This window comes from Panulirus ornatus, chromosome 27, assembly GCF_036320965.1.
Source record: "Panulirus ornatus isolate Po-2019 chromosome 27, ASM3632096v1, whole genome shotgun sequence".
Classification (NCBI taxonomy): Eukaryota; Metazoa; Arthropoda; class Malacostraca; order Decapoda; family Palinuridae; genus Panulirus; species Panulirus ornatus.
The window spans coordinates 2,848,239-2,865,306 of NC_092250.1; the positions used below are offsets into that span (position 1 = coordinate 2,848,239).

General features: G+C 41.0%; 3 protein-coding genes across 6 annotated transcripts in view; 2 read left to right on the forward strand and 1 right to left on the reverse strand.

Annotated features, from left to right (window-relative positions):
- Elys (AT hook containing transcription factor 1 homolog) overlaps positions 1–437 on the reverse strand; it is a 66,610-nt gene extending 66,173 nt beyond the window's left edge. For all 4 annotated transcript variants that reach the window (XM_071678090.1, XM_071678088.1, XM_071678089.1 and 1 more), the window contains exon 1: positions 316–437. The gene's annotated coding sequence lies outside the window, so the exon portion shown is untranslated. The remainder of the gene's footprint in view (positions 1–315) is intronic.
- Positions 438–1,120: 683 nt separating this feature from the next.
- Grip163 (gamma-tubulin complex component 6) overlaps positions 1,121–17,068 on the forward strand; it is a 94,425-nt gene continuing 78,477 nt past the window's right edge. Inside the window, exon 1 of the mRNA XM_071678100.1 lies at positions 1,121–1,354. The gene's annotated coding sequence lies outside the window, so the exon portion shown is untranslated. The remainder of the gene's footprint in view (positions 1,355–17,068) is intronic.
- Positions 1,665–11,400, forward strand: Atg9 (autophagy-related protein 9). Its single transcript, XM_071678102.1, has 2 exons — positions 1,665–2,873; positions 9,065–11,400. Exons 1-2 carry the CDS (start codon positions 2,256–2,258, stop codon positions 10,904–10,906), a joined length of 2,460 nt encoding a protein of 819 aa, XP_071534203.1. The 5' UTR covers positions 1,665–2,255; the 3' UTR covers positions 10,907–11,400.

The following is a 17,068-nucleotide window of genomic DNA, read 5'->3' on the forward strand; positions in this document are numbered from 1 at the left end:
TTAAAAGAATCCTCTCTCAAACCTTCCCTGATATGTTTAGCAAGGCTACATAATTCTATTAACAACCTTACCAAGTTATCATACGTGCCAAGGTAATAATTCTCCTCCTATAACGTCATTAGCTGTACTCAACAGTTTTCACGCCACACTATAAACCCCTGTGTGCGTTAATATCCCAGCCAAGTCCAAAGGACACCTTTGATTCAAGTGTACCTTGTATACATCCTAATCATTGGTACATTTCATTAATACTTTTATTTAATGCCAACACGGTAATTACTATATGTACTGTACTTGTAATAAAACCCTACTCACCCGTGGTTATTCTCGTTACTTCAAATATAAGAACATGGATGGAGAGTTATGTTTGAGAACATTTAAACGAGAGCCACTGTCATATCACGCGGAATAACAAACCGCCATGATGGAACTCGAAGTAAACAACCAATGAGAGAACAGAAAATTGACGCCATCTTGGATTTTGCTTATGTTCGTATCCTTATCATTGTTGACTTCTCGAATTATTGTCTCGTTAGATAACTCTCAATTCTCCCCAAAATTTAATGAATAACAAAGTTTTATATATTTACTTATATTATTATAATCATACAGTGACTAAAAGTGATAATCTATATCATAATAACATTGGGAAAATCACTGACTTAGGCAGAATAATCGGATAATTTACGAATGAAAAGTCACAACCTAACCCGTTTTGCCACATTCAGGGAAATTTCCCTTTTCAAGAAAAATGTGATGGACAAAAAATTGAAAACTTTCCAAAGTCTCGGAGCAAAATAACACCAATACTAGATTTAATACATAGGGGAACCGGAAAAATAAACTATATGATTGCCTCTTTTTCACTGCAAACTTTTACAAACGACACACTAAATGAAAAAAAATCCCAGGAGTTATGGGGGGCCAAATATAAAGTGGGCAGTATTTGACACCTACTAAGAAAGAAGTAATCATACATATCAGCTTATGTATATTTGAAGATATGAAAATGATATAGCTAATACAAAGATGCGATTATTCACAAGTATTTTCTTCATAGGGAAATTTGTAACAAAAATCCAAAGTTAGGGGAATTTTCCCTAGTCAACCTGGCAACTGTACAGCTCGTTCGAAAACTTTGGCGCGAAAGAGTGACACTTTATCGATTCGTAGAGCTGGTGATCTCGTAAGAAGGGATTGTTAGATAAGTAAAACCTAAACCACTCTTTAAATCCGATATGTGAATGTGGCAAGGCTTGAATGATAGCTTGATATTAGAGAATTATAGTGCAGGTGAGAGAGAATGGCAAGGATGAAGACGACAGATTTGTTTACGTGCAAGATGGCGTAGAAGGTAAGTCTAGAATTTTGTGATAAATGCCTATATTTCACCAGCATTAGGATATTTCAAAATATGTAAAAAGAGTACTTTAGCATAGCTGAAGAGTTAGTAGGTATGAGTCATGCATTTTAGGGGTTATGAGTCATTTCAGTAATTAAATACATTTAGGCAATATTTTTGTTTTTGATGACGTATTGGTGAAATAGTATGATTTTATTTATCCGAGAGGTTTATGTATAGTTAGAGAGTAGTCCAGTTTATTTATTGGTTATATATTGATGTTGATAAATGTTGTCATTGTTTGGGGTTGTTGGCGGTGTAGGTCCGGGTTGTGCAGCCTGGCCCCAGCTCCATCCCTATACGGCCTCAGCCACCTGCAATATTGACTGAATCCACTATCCCGCCTTATATCCAACGTATTGGTCACCTTCACGGCCATCTTAGAGTGGCAAGCTTTTATTCTGGAAGTGTATCTCGTGGAGTAGTACTGCTGGTTGAGGTAGTCATTGAGAAGGAGAGGACAAAGGCCCAGCCTGTGAACCCGAGCCGTAAGTAGCGGGTGTTGTGTGGTGGGGGGGAGTACAGCAGTGAGCCAGCAGCAAGAGGGTGAGAATGCAACGCAATTCTCCGTATTACATGCGTAGTTCCTTCTTTATAGACGTCCAAGTGTACAAAGACACCTAGCACGTGGTAGATATTGCAAAGTGGCAGCCAAGATGTGAGGCATGAGCTGAGGAGGAGGAGCGGGGAGGTGAAGAATCGAGTTCATGTGCAGTGGTCAGCCTGGACGAGCTTGTACCTGTCTTGAGGGATCAGCTGATTGGAGATTTGGAGTCTACAACACACGACTGACCCAGGCCTATGGATGGTCCATGTGAAGAGTAACCACTGTCTTCGTTGATACGACATCATCATGTCCGAGAATTTCCAGACGAGTTACCAGCCACTAGGAGGGGCAAATGATGGAGATGGCCTCACAGTGGAGCATGAGGACGGGGAGAGAGATGACGATCTTTCGCCAGATAGACATACGAGCATGGTATTCCACGTGGTCCCCAAATCTAGCAAATCAAGATGGAATCACTTAGAAGATCTGGATTCTTTCTTCACGCGTGTGTACCACTACCATCAGAATCATGGTCTTCTGTGTATGATGCTGCAACATGTGTTTGAACTAGCACAATTCATATTCATTATTGTATTTACGTCTTTTCTTTTTACGTGTGTCGACTACGATATCCTTTTTAGAAACAGATTTCCTTCCACATTAAAACTGAATGAGACAGACAAAATCACTTTAAATGATGTAATACGTACCCACGATCAGTGCATGGAACACTATTCTTGGACATTAGTGATAGTAATCCTGCTGGCATCAGTCTTCTGGGTTCTTCGTCTAGGCCATGCTAGCTTTACTTTCTTCCAATTCTGGGAAATCAAGCTATTCTTCAACAGGGCCCTGGGAATACATGACCAGGATCTTGGCAACATCACATGGGAGGAGGTAGAACAGCGTGTCATGGAAGTGCAGGTAAGAAACATACAAATGTGTGGGTGAATTACTAGTTTACTGGCATGAATTTTATTACATTTGAAATATGAGTACTATTGTTTTGCAACGTTAAGTTTAGTGTTTATAGAATAGAATGAGTGGTGCAGTGATTTTTTTTCTTCGAGGTTTTTTTAAGAGATGGTGGTGATTTGTGATCCTGGAAAATGTGAGATTAATTAATGTAGAATTAATTAAGACACTTAGAGGATGAAAACAACCCATGAAGCTTCACTAATCTCTAGAATTTGAAATTTACCCTGTGTTCAGCATTATGCAAGAAGTATTGTTAGGATTATTGTTTACATTTGATCACAGGCTATTTTGTGCTTCATTGTGCTGTGAATGCATCAGACACTAATTGCTTGGAAGCACAGCGAGTGAACTGTCTTGATCACATGCCGTGTTGCTGTATAGGAAAATATTGCTATATATTTACTAAAACTTTGCAAATATTTATCTGCATTAAAGTTGTTTATATGCATACCTTTCTAAAAGTGAAATGGAGGGAGACTGGCAGGAGTTGCTCACTACAAGTTTATATTTTTTATCATTTTTGTTGTACATTGTCATTTTATGTTTGTTAATAACTTCCCTGGGAGGAGACTGGCAGGAGGTGCTCACCACAAGTTTATTTTTTTTATCTTTTTTGTTGTACATTGTCATTTTATGTTTGTTAATAACTTCCCTGTCGTGTAAAAAAGCAGATTTGCATTATATTGTGATATTTCCCAAATTATATGGAAAACTTCCATTCCACATCTAACATATCACCACTCCTCCATCACTAAGCGTCTGTTATCTCTGACGGAAGTTCCATTGTCAGTTCCAACACTAGTATACCGCCAACATGATCTGTAATTGTATTGTCTTCATGAGAGGTCTTGCAGAGGGTCTGTTTTGGTCTAGTTTGGCATAGAATAATCCCACATTTTCCCATATCTTCTCTACCCTTAACTCTCTCACTTTATTAATGTTGTAAGATTCAATATAGAAAATGCCTTAGTTATGCTACACCACTTATATTGTATTTTATGAACACTAAACTTGGATTGCAAAGCAGCACTACTTATATTCCAAAGGTGATAAAGAGACTTGCTTTCTTTTTAGTTAGTTTTATTATTTTGTGCAAGCATGTGATTATAACATATATATAACTCTCTGTAGAACAGTGTATTTTAAGGATGAAAATATTTTGGAATATCAACAAAATCATGTGAAAGGATTGCAGATTTTTGGTTCAAGCAAGTTTTTCAACCATATGGTATTAGTTCCCTCAAGTGTGCAGAGTTCTGTAGGTAAAGGAATGTGTTTAGATAATATGAAACAGAAAAAACATGAGAGGAAATGAGGAAAACCTGTCAAAACAACCATTTATTTCATAGAGGTCAAGTTACCTTGTTTTCAAACTTACATTATGAATAGATCAACTTTCATTGTAATTGAGTACAGGCTCTAGTTGAATGAATAATATTGGAATAATACCAGAACACGAATATTTGGTTAGTTTGACTTGTCATGCTTTTGTTTATACTTTTATTTTGCACACATTTTTTCTGTTTCAAAGCCGTGCCATTTTGGTAGAACTGGTGCTATAGTTTTAGAAAACATTTAAAATCAAAGCCCTCAAATCTACAAATAATGGTATCCATGAAGTAAGATGGAGTGATATCATTGTCATTAGCATGTTGATAAATCTGTGGCTGTAAACTGCAATTTTATCAAAGTTTTGAGATATTTCAAGAGACCGATGAGATGAATTACTTAAAACTACATCTTACAAGTTTACATAAATGGAACTCCATGGGAAAATTGATTCTGAAGTGAATGGAACTTAAATGTGTGTATTGTGTGCCCACATCATTACGTAACATGAGAACATAAGAAGTGAGGACACTGCAAGAGGCCTTATTGATCCATGCTAGGCAGGTCCTAAGTCTGTCCAATCTACAACCAACTGCCTGAACCCATAAACACATCCAACCTTCATTTAAAGCTACCTTGAGACCTAGCTTCCACTACTGTACTTGGCAGCTTGTTCCATAAATTCACTACCCTGTTCCCAAACCAATATTTACCCACATCTGACCTGAATCTATCTTTTTCTAATTCAAATCCATTATTTCTTGTCCTATCCAGTAGTGCCATTCAGGGGACTTTATTCATGTTACCGTTATTAATGCCCTTCACCCATTCGAAAACTTCAGTCATATCCCCTCTACCCCCTCCTCTTAAGTGAGTGTAAATTCAGTTTTTTTAACCTTTCTTCATAAGTGAGATTTCTAATTCCAGGGATCATTTTTGTCATTTGCCTTTGTACTCTATCAAAATAATCTATATCAACTGCATATTATGGAGCCCAAAACTGTACTGCATAATCCAAATGGGGTCTCACCAATGCAAGATAAAGTTGCAGTAATACTCTAGGAGTTTTATTGCAAATAGTCCTATTAATGAACCCTAACATCCTATTAGCCATATTACACACTTTAATACATTGTTGATGCGGCTTAAGATCCTTGCTCACCAGTACCCCTAAATCTCTTTCACATTGTTTTACAATTAGTAATAATGTCCGACTTGTAATCATGTTTTACAATTAGTATTAATGTCCGACTTGTAATCAGTGTCCCTGTCTTAACCCAAACTAAGTGTTGTGCATTTATCTATATTGAATTTGATTTTCCATGTACCTGTCCTTTCTGATAATCTCTTTTAAGGCCCTCTGCAAATTTTTAAATATAAGACATAAGTAAATATATAAAAAAAATTATATACAGAGTATGAATATTAATCAGTATGTATGACATACCTTTACCTTCCTGTTGTGGGATCCCTTCTATGGGACTCCTGCAGTGACCTAACTGCATACAGAAAAGAAGTCTAGAAGCATGGTTCTGTTGTGTGTCTGTCTGTTTAGGGCAATTCCAGGACAGTTGAGGAGTAGGAGTTGTGTGAATGTTGATGCAGCTGATAAATTTTCACTGTGGTGGAACAAGTAACTTAGATATGGAGGATCTTAATGTCTGTTACTTAGATTTTTTATTTCACGGTAATGGTGTAAGATGGCACTAGGAATAGACAAAGACCTGCTGCATTTGCTCACACCCATTTTCTAGCTTATGATGTGTAATGCACCAAAACCACAGCTCCCTATCCACAACCAGGCCTTACAGAGCTTCCCATAGTTTCTCCCAGCCTCTTTACATACCCTGGTTCACTTATTATTTTTTTTTGTTTTTCTTATTCTTATGCTTGATCGCTATTTCTTGCACTAGGGAGGTAGCGACAGGAATAGAAGAAAGGCTGTATCTGTTCACATGCATTCTCTAGCTGTCATGTATAATCATCTGTTTGAGATAATCTGTGCCTATTGACATTGGGGAAAGATGATAAGAAAATTTTGGTTAGATTTTGTATAATATGAATGTGTCAGTTAAGGAAAAGGTTGATTGCATAAAGTGAAGTTTACCACCTGAAGGCAAAAAGGAAGGAAAAGTGATGTGGAATGAGTTGGTTTTGTAGAATGTTCTGTTTACTGGAAATGTTATAGTGTTTAGTATTGAGGATGTTCAGGTATGAGTTATGGGAATAAGATACTGTAGTTTACAGTGGGACTTTAAGCCAGTGGCACCAGGGTACCTGTATCGACAGAAGAGCTAAATAGTGAACTTTCATTTCATTTGATCTGATTAAGTATTTGAAAATTCATTGGAAAAAAGAAAATTCTCCTGAACATGGGTTCAAAAGTATATTGATGTTGGATTTATATTTTGCATCTGGAAGATGACACACATTTTGCAAATCAGAAACTGTTGTTTAACAGATAATACATAGTTGAATTGGACGTTACATGATACTGTTTATCAGTGTTATCACAAAGTCCTTATAATTTGTGGATGACACACTTTTATAACTTGACAAAAGGACTCTTTTAACATTTGTGAGTCTGGTATTACATTATAATTGGGGTTGGAGACAGGCCTACTTTGTTATGGTTGAATTTGATTGGGTTTAAAGATTCATGTTTTTGTTTCAAGAATTACTGCATGTTTACAGTTTATCTTATGTGGACAACAAAAAATTAATACTCGCCCGAGATTGAACATATCTTGACCCCTTTTCACCAACATCTTTGTTTACTCCATATTTCTTACAACTTAGCAGGCCATTGTCCCTGTAATTGGCGGAATGCATGCATAGTGCCATTGTACAAAGGCAAAAGGGATAAAGGTGAGTGTTTGAACTATAGAGGCATAAGTTTGTTGAGTATTTCTGGGAAATTGTATGGGAGGGTATTAATTGAGAGGATGAAGGTATGTACAGAGTGCCAAATAGGAGAGGAGCAGTGTGGTTTCAGAAGTGGTAGAGGACGTGTGGATCAGGTGTTTGCTTTGAAGGATGTATGTGAGAAATACTTTAAAAAGAGATGGTTTTGTATGTAGCATTTATGGATCTGGAGAAGGCATATGATAGGATTGATAGATATGCTTTGTGGAAGTTCTTGAGAGTATATGGCATGGGTGGTAAGCTACAAGAAGCAGTGAGAAGTTTTTATCAAGGATGTAAGGCATGTCTACGAGTAGGAATAGAGGAGAGTGATTGGTTCCCAGTGAAGGTTGGTCTGTGGCAGGGATGTGTGACGTCTCCATGGTTGTTTAATTTTTTCTTGGATGGGGTGGTTCGGGAGGTAAGTCCTAGAGTTTTGGAGGTGAGGGCAAGTATCCAGTCTTTTGGGGATAAGAGGGCCTAGGAAGTGAGTCAATTGTTGTTCGCCAATGATACTACAGCTCTGGTGGGTGATTCAACTGAGAAACTGCAAAGTTTGGTGACTGACTTTGGAAACGTGTGTGAAAAGGAAAAGTTGAGAGTAAATGTGAGTAAGAGCAAGGTTATTAGGTTTAGTAGGGTTGAGGGACAAAGTTGTTTGGGATGTAAGTTTGAATGGAGAAAAATTGGAGGAAGTGAAGTGTTTTAGATATTTGGGAGTGGACTTAGCAGCGAATGAACCATGGAAGCAGAGGGAAGTCTTAGGATGGGGGAGGGGATGAAGATTATGGGAGCAATGAAGAATGTGTGGAAGGAGAGAACATTATCTCGCAAAGCAAAAATGGGTATGTTTGAAGGAATAGTACTTCCAACAATTTTATATAGTTGCAAGGCATGGGCTATAGATAGGGTTGTACAGAGGAGGGTGGATATGTTGTAAAAGAAATGTCTGAGGACTGTATGTGGTGTGAGGTGGTTTGATTAAGTAATGGAAGGGTAAGAGAGATGTTTGGAAATAAAAAGTGTGGTTGAGAGAGCAGAAGAGGGTGTGTTGAAGTAGTTAGGACATATGGAGAGAATGAATGAGGAAAGATTGACAAAGAGGATATATGTGTCAGAGGTGGAGGGAACAAGAAGCAGGAGACCAAGTTTGAGGTGGAAGGATGGAGTGAAAAAGACTTTGCATGATTGGGGCCTGAACATACAGGAGAGTGAGATGTGTGCAAGGAACAGAGTGAAGAGGAACAATGTGGTATACCTGGGTTGACATGCTGTCAGTGTCTAACCCAGGGCATGTGGAACATCTGTGATAAACCACAGAAAGGTCTGTGGGTCATGGATATAGATAGGGAGCTGTGGTTTCAGTCCATCACACATGACAGCTAGAGACTGACTGTGAGCGAATGCGGCCTTTTTTGTCTGTTTTCCTGGTGCTTCCATAGTGAAGCAAGGGGTAGCAGTGCTGTTTCCTGTGGGGCGGGGTAGTGCCAGGAACAGACGAAGGCAAGCAAGTATGAGTATGTATATGTTTTGTGCATATAGATGTGTACATGAGTGGATGGGCCATTCTTTGTCTGTTTCCTGGCGCTACTTTGCTGAAGCAGAAAATAGTGATCAAGTATAATGTATATATATATAGGGGAGAAGGAATACTTCCCACATATTCCCTGTGTGTCAAAATTTTTGGGGCATAAAGTGAAATTATTAGACATAAACTTTATATAAACATTAAAATTATAAGATATAGACTTTTCTAAATGTTGTATGAAAAGATGATATCACTTTAGCATAGTCATTATTTAAATACTCGCAAATATGTCAAACTTTAGTTGCTAAATACTAATTTAATTGAAATATGTTTTCCCACACCAAAATTTCATACATTTCTAAATGTTTACTTTCAGGTCGAGCAGCGCATGTGCATCCACAAGGAAGTTCTGACAGAATTGGACATCTATCATAGAATTCTTCGCTTCACTAATTACTTCATTGCAATGGTAAATAAGGAAGTTATTCCACTCAAGTTTGAAGTGCCCTTTGCAGGGGATGTAGTCTTCCTCACAAAAGGCCTACGCTTTAACATTGAAATGTTGCTGTTTTGGGGACCTTTGGCACCATTCAAGAATAACTGGCATCTTAGTGATGAATATAAACGATTGGAAAAACGACAAGAGCTAGCTGAAGAATTAAGTAAAAGATTTTTGTATGTTGGTATTGCCAACCTAGTTTTCTTTCCTTTTGTTCTTCTATTGCAAATTTTGTATTCCTTTTTTTATTATGCGGAAATGATAAAACGTGAACCTGGAAGCTTGGGAAGTCGTCGATGGTCACACTATGGGGAAGTATATCTCCGCCATTTTAATGAGCTTGATCATGAGATCTCATCACGTCTTAACAGGGGATACAAGGCTGCATCTCAATACATGAACATCTTCTCTTCTCCCATCATGGCTTTAATTGGTAGACATGTTGCATTTATTTGTGGAGCAGTATTTGCTGTCTTAGCTGCCTTGAGTGTGTATGATGAGGATGTTTTACAGGTTGAACATGTGCTGACCATTATGACAGTTTTGGGTGCAGTCCTTGCTGGATGCCGTGTTTTTATCCCAGATGAAAACCTTGTGTTTTGCCCTGAGATGCTGATGAGAAGGGTCTTATCTGAGGTACACTATCTCCCAGATCACTGGAGGGAGAAGGCCCACACTTCCAAAGTGCGACAAGAGTTCTCTCAGTTGTTTCAGTATAGAGCTATACACATGTTAGAAGAATTAGTGTCACCCATTGTCACCCCTCTCATTTTGATCTTCAGGCTGCGCTTTAAGGCTTTAGATATAGTAGACTTCTACCGCAACTTTACAGTTGAGGTTGTTGGGGTAGGTGATGTCTGCTCCTTTGCACAGATGGATATTCGAAGGCATGGTAGTCCAACATGGCAGCCAGACATTCTCTCTGATGATCTCAACCAACCTGATGGCTCTAGTAAGCCTGGTATGACAGCAGATGGTGGCAAAACAGAACTTTCTCTCTTGCATTTCACAATGACAAATCCAAAGTGGAGACCACCACAAGAATCATCAGCATTCATAAATGCCCTAAGGACACAAGCTCAGAGAGATATGAATGCTCTTACAACATTGCAGGAAGAAAATGCCCTCTTCTCGTCCCTGAACTCTTTATCTTGTGGTGGAGGCCTTGGCGTGGCAAATACAAGTATGTTCCGGCCTCCTTGGATGATGACTGGTCCTCATGCAGGCGGGCAACTTCAACAGTCCTTCTGGTCACCCAGAGGCCTGCGGGGTGGAATGTCCCATGTTGAAGGTTCACGCCATGGTCCAAGTGGAGGAATATTATCATCCATCCAGCTTACAGGACAGTCAGGTGTAGAGGGTCCAATAGGGACAAGTAGTGTTACCTCTGGACCAATTATTGATCCAGTTCTCGCCCCTAGTACCATTGGGCCATCTTCTATCATGGGTCGAAGTTTAGCCCAGACCCTCCCACAAGATCTCACTGCTGTAGACATGAATCTTAGCACCTTGTACCTGCATGAGCTACATCAACGACATCGCCATCGGACCATGTACACTGATGTCCCACAACATCCAAGGTCAGGACCAACAGGTCCTCCAGGTGGAGTATTCCCCTCTGTTCCATTCCATGGTCGACCTTCAGCAGACAGTGGTGATACACCTACAGTGTCATTCCAACAGCTTCAGGAGAAAACTCCTCTGTTGGCAGAACCATGAAATTGTTGAAAAATTCATAACTTTATGGTGTTCATTTCATACTTATCCAGCATAGTTGCAGTCCCAGCAGGGTCTAAACTAAAGTTAGGCTTTGCAGTGACTGTATGCCAAATTGTTGGGCACAGTGTTTGCCAAACCTGACAAATGTCTGCATCAAGTCTTCTGTTTAGTATACAGCAGCAAACATCACATACTAGTCCAGCAGATTTGGTTTCTTACAAATAAGTTTATAGTTAGTTTGAATATTCAACTTTGTGACAGCTGTTTGTAAATGATAGAGTAATATGCTTAAAGAGTTTTATTGTGTATAAAATGTATTATAAATAAGAATTTTGTATTTTCTTAAAGTTATATTGGGTCATAATTTTTATGCCTTGATATTGCAATTAGATGTGAGTGAATGAATCGTGAATTCATTGTCTGTTTTCCAATAATGCTTTGTGAAATGGCAGTTTCCTTTGTAAATAATTTGATTAAATAATGCTGTGATTCCATTTTGCCTTTTATTTCCCCCTTCATAAGCCTCATTGAATATTAAGCATAATAATCTAGGATTGAATGTTTCCAGCATATACTCCATATTTCCATATACAAGTATGTTATTTTGATTTCCAAGTGGCATCAGTCAGACTCCTTAGGGATCACAGCCATAATGAGAATAATTCAGGTCTTAAGACAGTACGGTAGGCCGAATTTCAGTAAGCGTCACTACTAATTCTGGAAGAGAAGTACAATGTTTTCTTTATGTCCTGCCATCCCTTACGGTAGTGATGTAGACAAGAGTTTACAGTTTTTCGAAAGATGTTGGGATAGAACAACCAGAAGACTTAACATGAAAATTTGGTAAGAAACTTGTTAAAAGTTTAAAAAAAAAAAAAGTGGTGGATAAACGGAGTATATGAAAGAGGGTATAGTAAGTGTGAACACCATATAGAAGTGTAAAAGATCTTACCAGAGCAGAGAATCTTGAAAAGCTGGGCCATCACGTATGTAAAACTCCCTCCCCATACAGTATAGATAGATAATGGGAGTAATTGTCTAAATAGTCGATGAATCAAACGAGCAAAATAAGTTATCCTGGAGCTGCACATACTAGTTTCCCATATTTCAGTGGGAGATACCTTTGTGTTGTGGAAGTTGGCTGACCAAACCCGGAAAGTACAGTTGAGATTCGCTTGTCTATCGCCTTTAATTCTGTACTGTATGTGGGATGGAGGAAGTGCATAGACTCGCGGTTCAGTCAGTTATATCCTCAACTTTTATCAATAGTAAAGTGTTTATAGGCTTCCACCCTAACTTAAGCATCAATAGAAATTTCATATATCGCACTAAGTTGATTGTCTGATGAGACTAGCAAGATTCTTCATTCACATCTCGCCCTCGCACATTCTAAACGCATTTCCATGTAAGTCGTAATGATGGGGTATCAGAAATACCTGTAGATATTTAAGCCTTTGGATTCCGTTTTGGTGTTGCTGTGTCTTAAGCTCATTCTTATGGACATATGCTCTTTTATATTTAACCTCTTTACCATCTTGCATTCCGATATATTTTTCAAAAATTTTATGCCTGTTACCCTTTGTTCGGGTCTTCCATACTTTCAACCTCTGCAATTCTCGTGTTTTAATCTCTCTGTCCCACCCATTTCTTTTGCATCTACCTACATACGTCGCCCTCATGTTTATATTTCCATCTTTAAGCCTGTAATATTTGTTTCCAGCTTTCATATCCAGTGATCAGGTTCTCTCTCCCCGTACGTGTTTAACCTCCCCCGGCTTATCGGTTTTCGTTGTTCTCCTTTACTCTGTGCCCTCCCGCCCCCGGCTCGTCCCTGGTGCCAGGGGTGGTGTTGGCGGCGAGGGGACAGTACTGGCTGGGGAAGGGGTTGCCAGCTGTGACTGTCCCCTCCGTACCGTGCTAGCGGCTGGCCAACCCCTTCCTCCTGCCCCAGGTTGTGGCGCCTCTCTACTTCTTGCTACACCTGTGCCTTCTGCTTGCCAGAATGATGCTGTGCGTGTGTGCTTAGCCTCTGTATATATATATATATATATATATATATATATATATATATATATATATATATATATGTGTGTGTGTGTGTGTGTGTATTTATCTCGTAATTATGTGTATGTGTCTAAGGGAAACATTTGACACACTTGCGGCTTCTTCTATCTATCATATCTATATCATGCTGTTATTATATACCGTATGTTCACTGTATCTCTCAGTGGGCTCACATGATGTCACCTCTTGACGTTGCTCTAACGGGTAGACTAGTAACGTGCATACCGCACTGTGAACAGTGGGTCCGGTTCTATTCTTTCTCGAGTTATTTACCCTGGTTGGAGATGAGCTTCGATGTGTCATCATATATCTGGCCTGAGTGATGTAAGGTTTTTCATGTATCACTCTCTTATTTCACATCTAAGTATCAATGGCAATTGATTCTAGTGCGATTCGCCAATATATCAAGAGGCAGAAGTGGTCGCTGACGAAGCCCACTTGTTATTTCCGTGGAGCGTGAGAATGCACGCCCCCGCTCTGCACGCTCACTCTTGCTTTAGTGATGTATACTTCCTTTAAGAAGTCTTCACCTGGACCATTTTTAATTAACTATCCATTTTTAAAAGCGATGATCAGGGTCCTTACCGGCTACTTACCAATAAATTGTCTACCTGCTTTCTAATAAGTTTATCTCTCTCTCTCTCTCTCTCTCTCTCTCTCTCTCTCTCTCTCTCTCTCTCTCTCTCTCTCTCTCTCTCTCTCCAATGAACAAACCTCATCATCGAGGGTGGAGGGAAACGAGCTGTGATATGCGCACATTACTACACTTCTGCGTCATAACGTCGCTCACTCGGTGTGAGCTCCTGGGGGGTTGTAAAACGGCATAGGATATTCATGAATCAACAACAGTGATATAACATTGAGGGGACGAACACCATGGTATAATAGAGGAGGTGTGTGTGTGTGTGTGTGTATTTACGTGTTGTGCTGGCAGCCCAAGGCACCGGGGCCAGCGACCTTGGTGCTCTGGTTTACTGTGGTGGAGTGGTTGGCATTGTGCAGGGGGCCTTGTTTACGTGAGGTACGCAGGATGTTTCACCCAACACGTGGCAGAGGCTGTTCGACGTAGTAACAGCCCACCAGTCTCCCCGGGAGCCACGGGGAACTAGCTTAATGCATAGTCCGTACCTGGCTAATGTGTGTGCCTTCACACATGGACGCATGTGTACAGAGCAGAACAGAACGCCTCTCTCTCTCTCTCTCTCTCTCTCTCTCTCTCTCTCTCTCTCTCTCTCTCTCTCTCTCTCTCTCTCTCTCTCTCATATGTTATCTCAAAAAAACAAAAAACGGGCATATGAGTGTCCCCCCCCCATTTCCGTACTGACCCACGCTCCCTACCTGGTAGGCCCACCGTAACACCTTTGTGGCCCACCACCACCACCACTGTTGGCCCACCACACCATAACTGTGGGTCCATTAATGTTCGGGGTCGTAACTAAGATTCTCGCTAGGTTTATCTTCGCACGGGTCCCATCCCCGAAACATGGAGGGGAAGGGGAATCTGGCCTGCTCCCCACTAGGTATTGTTGCATTGCTGCAGTATCTTCCTTGTTTTATGTCATGCATTGTATTTACAATGTATTTTTCTGTTGCTTCACGTTCTTCAACACGCGTTGGTGTCTTAACAAAATTGTCTGACCATCACGCATCCCCCAACCACCGTACGTACACCCACCGTGATAGCACTACTGATTTGACGGCCTATATAATGCTTATTTTTAAGGCCATTCCTTTTGCCATTCATCCCTGGGGGAGGTGAGGAGCCACCGTCGTAAGAAAAGGGTTGGGGAGGGGAGAAGGGTGGCTATAATGCAATGGATATGTCACCCACACCCGCCCCTCCTCACTTCCTCCCACACGTACTCCCACACTGGCTTGAGGGAGGCTGTCTGCCTCCCCTACACCCTACCCACCCCATAACCACGACTTCACCGGCTGTGGGATCCCACACTCTCCCAGATACACCCACGGATTCTGTATCGTTATTTCCTCCCCTTCATTGCCCTTCTGTTCACGGTACCCGGGTATGACAACCCCGTCGCCCATGAAGGCCTGGCCCCTGGTTCTTACTCTTGAGAGTGAAGTCAAAGGGCAGACCAAGGATCGTACCGTCCTGCTCAAAAGGATTATAACCCCACTTTACGAACGGCTGCACAATCCATTTGGGTACACAAGAGGGGTCCCTTGCTCTCAAACCCTCTCCGCTTCGCCTGGTGGGCGCGCGTGTGTGTGTTGCACCACCTTGGTTCCCACCGCTTACAGGATATTTCACTGACCAGCCAAGCGCGAGCCCCAGATATAATATACCGTGGCTGCTGCAGTGCTGAAGCAGCTAGGTTGTATATTATTGCTCCCTCTCTCCCATCCCACACACACATACACACACCACGTCTTTACTGTTGACTGTGCCAATCTAGGCTGGCTCTCATGTCTGATTTTGCAATGTATTCCTTTAGATTTTAATAATATCCGTTTACGTAAGATATAGATCTATATATATGGTATTGTTAACTGAATTTTCTACATGTTTTCCTTTCTGTCACGCGGAAGGTTGGAAATTTAAATGGACGTAATTTTTATTGATTTAGATAAGTATTTCATTACATATATTCCTATGAGCCCACGGGGAAAATGGAACACGATAAGTTGCCAAGTGCACTTTCGTGTAGTAATCACATCATCAGGGAGACACAAGAGAGAAATAAGTTAGTTGATATACAACGAAGAGACGTAGCTATATATATATATATATATATATATATATATATATATATATATATATATATATATATATATATATATATATATATAATCATGTTTGAATATCTTTAATAGGAGGAGATAAGTGAGTAGTGTTTCAATTTCTCAAGGTCGATGACTACATTCTGCGTTGGTGACACTGGCGCTCAGGAGGAGGAGGATGACCTGGACGTTGGTGGCACTGGTGTGCAGGTTCACGAGGACGTGGGAGCTGGTAACACTAGCTAAGGTCATGTGGGGGGGGGGGGTTGAAGATGACCTGGGTGGAGAAGGGAGAGGCGTGTGGTGGGGCTGCTTACACTGACTAACTCAAGTCGTGTGGAGGTTTGAGTCAGGACGACCTGTGGTGTTGGTAACAGTGCGTCATCTGGAGTGCAGGCCTTGACAGTGTTGCCATACGGCGCGGTCGCAGGGGGTAGGGGGGGGGGGACTAGACTCCCTGTGACGTCACACATCAGTTAGTCACTCCTGCCCTGCCCAGCCAAGGTGGGGCAGGGCAACACTTTTCCGCCCAGGATGGACACGGACCTTGCTACTGTGTGCCTCAGAAAGATATAGAAGAAAAATTACGGCCTGGATTAGGCTTATATCTTCGTCAGTTTTTAAATCCATTGAGGTCGACTGTAACCCCCCCCCCCCCCCCATCCCCTGGGTGTGAGGGCCTGGCCGGCCTTTGACCTGACCTTGTATGGGTCAGATGGAAGGTGTGTCCAGTACACACATGGGCGTAAATCCTGCCTTTGTCCCTAGGTAATTGCTGCTTTATTCCTGTTACTGCGGATTCGTACCGTTAACTGTCGTTACAGGTTATTTGTACTACTACTATCTGTCGTTAATGATGATTCGTACTGTTAACTGTTGTTAATGGTGATTCGTACTGTTAACTGTCGTTACCGGTGATTCGTACTGTTAACTGTCGTTACTGGTGATTCGTACTGTTAACTGTGGTTACGTATTCATAATTACGAGCCTGATCCCAACCCCTGGATGGTTCACTGGTGAAGGTGTGTCGGGGTAAACAACCAGGGGACGTTTGAAAATGATGAAAAAAAAGAAAGAAATCGTTTGGTGGCCAGGTGTAGATGGGGTGGCCAGGTGTAGATGGGGTGGTCAGGTGTAGATGGGGTGGCCAGGTGTAGATGGGGTGGCCAGGTGTAGATGGGGTGGTCAGGTGTAGATGGGGTGGTCAGGTGTAGATGGGGTGGTCAGGTGTAGATGGGGTGGCCAGGTGTAGATGGGGTGGTCAGGTGTAGATGGGGTGGTCAGGTGTAGATGGGGTGGCCAGGTGTAGATGGGGTGGTCAGGTGTAGATGGGGTGGCCAGGTGTAGATGGGGTGG

Coding starts and splice junctions, on each gene's coding strand:
- Atg9 (XM_071678102.1), top strand. CDS start 2,256: ATGTCCGAGAATTTCCAGACGAGTTACCAGCCACTAGGAGGGGCAAAT. Junction 2,874..9,064: donor AGCGTGTCATGGAAGTGCAG/GTAAGAAACATA, acceptor GTTTACTTTCAG/GTCGAGCAGCGCATGTGCAT.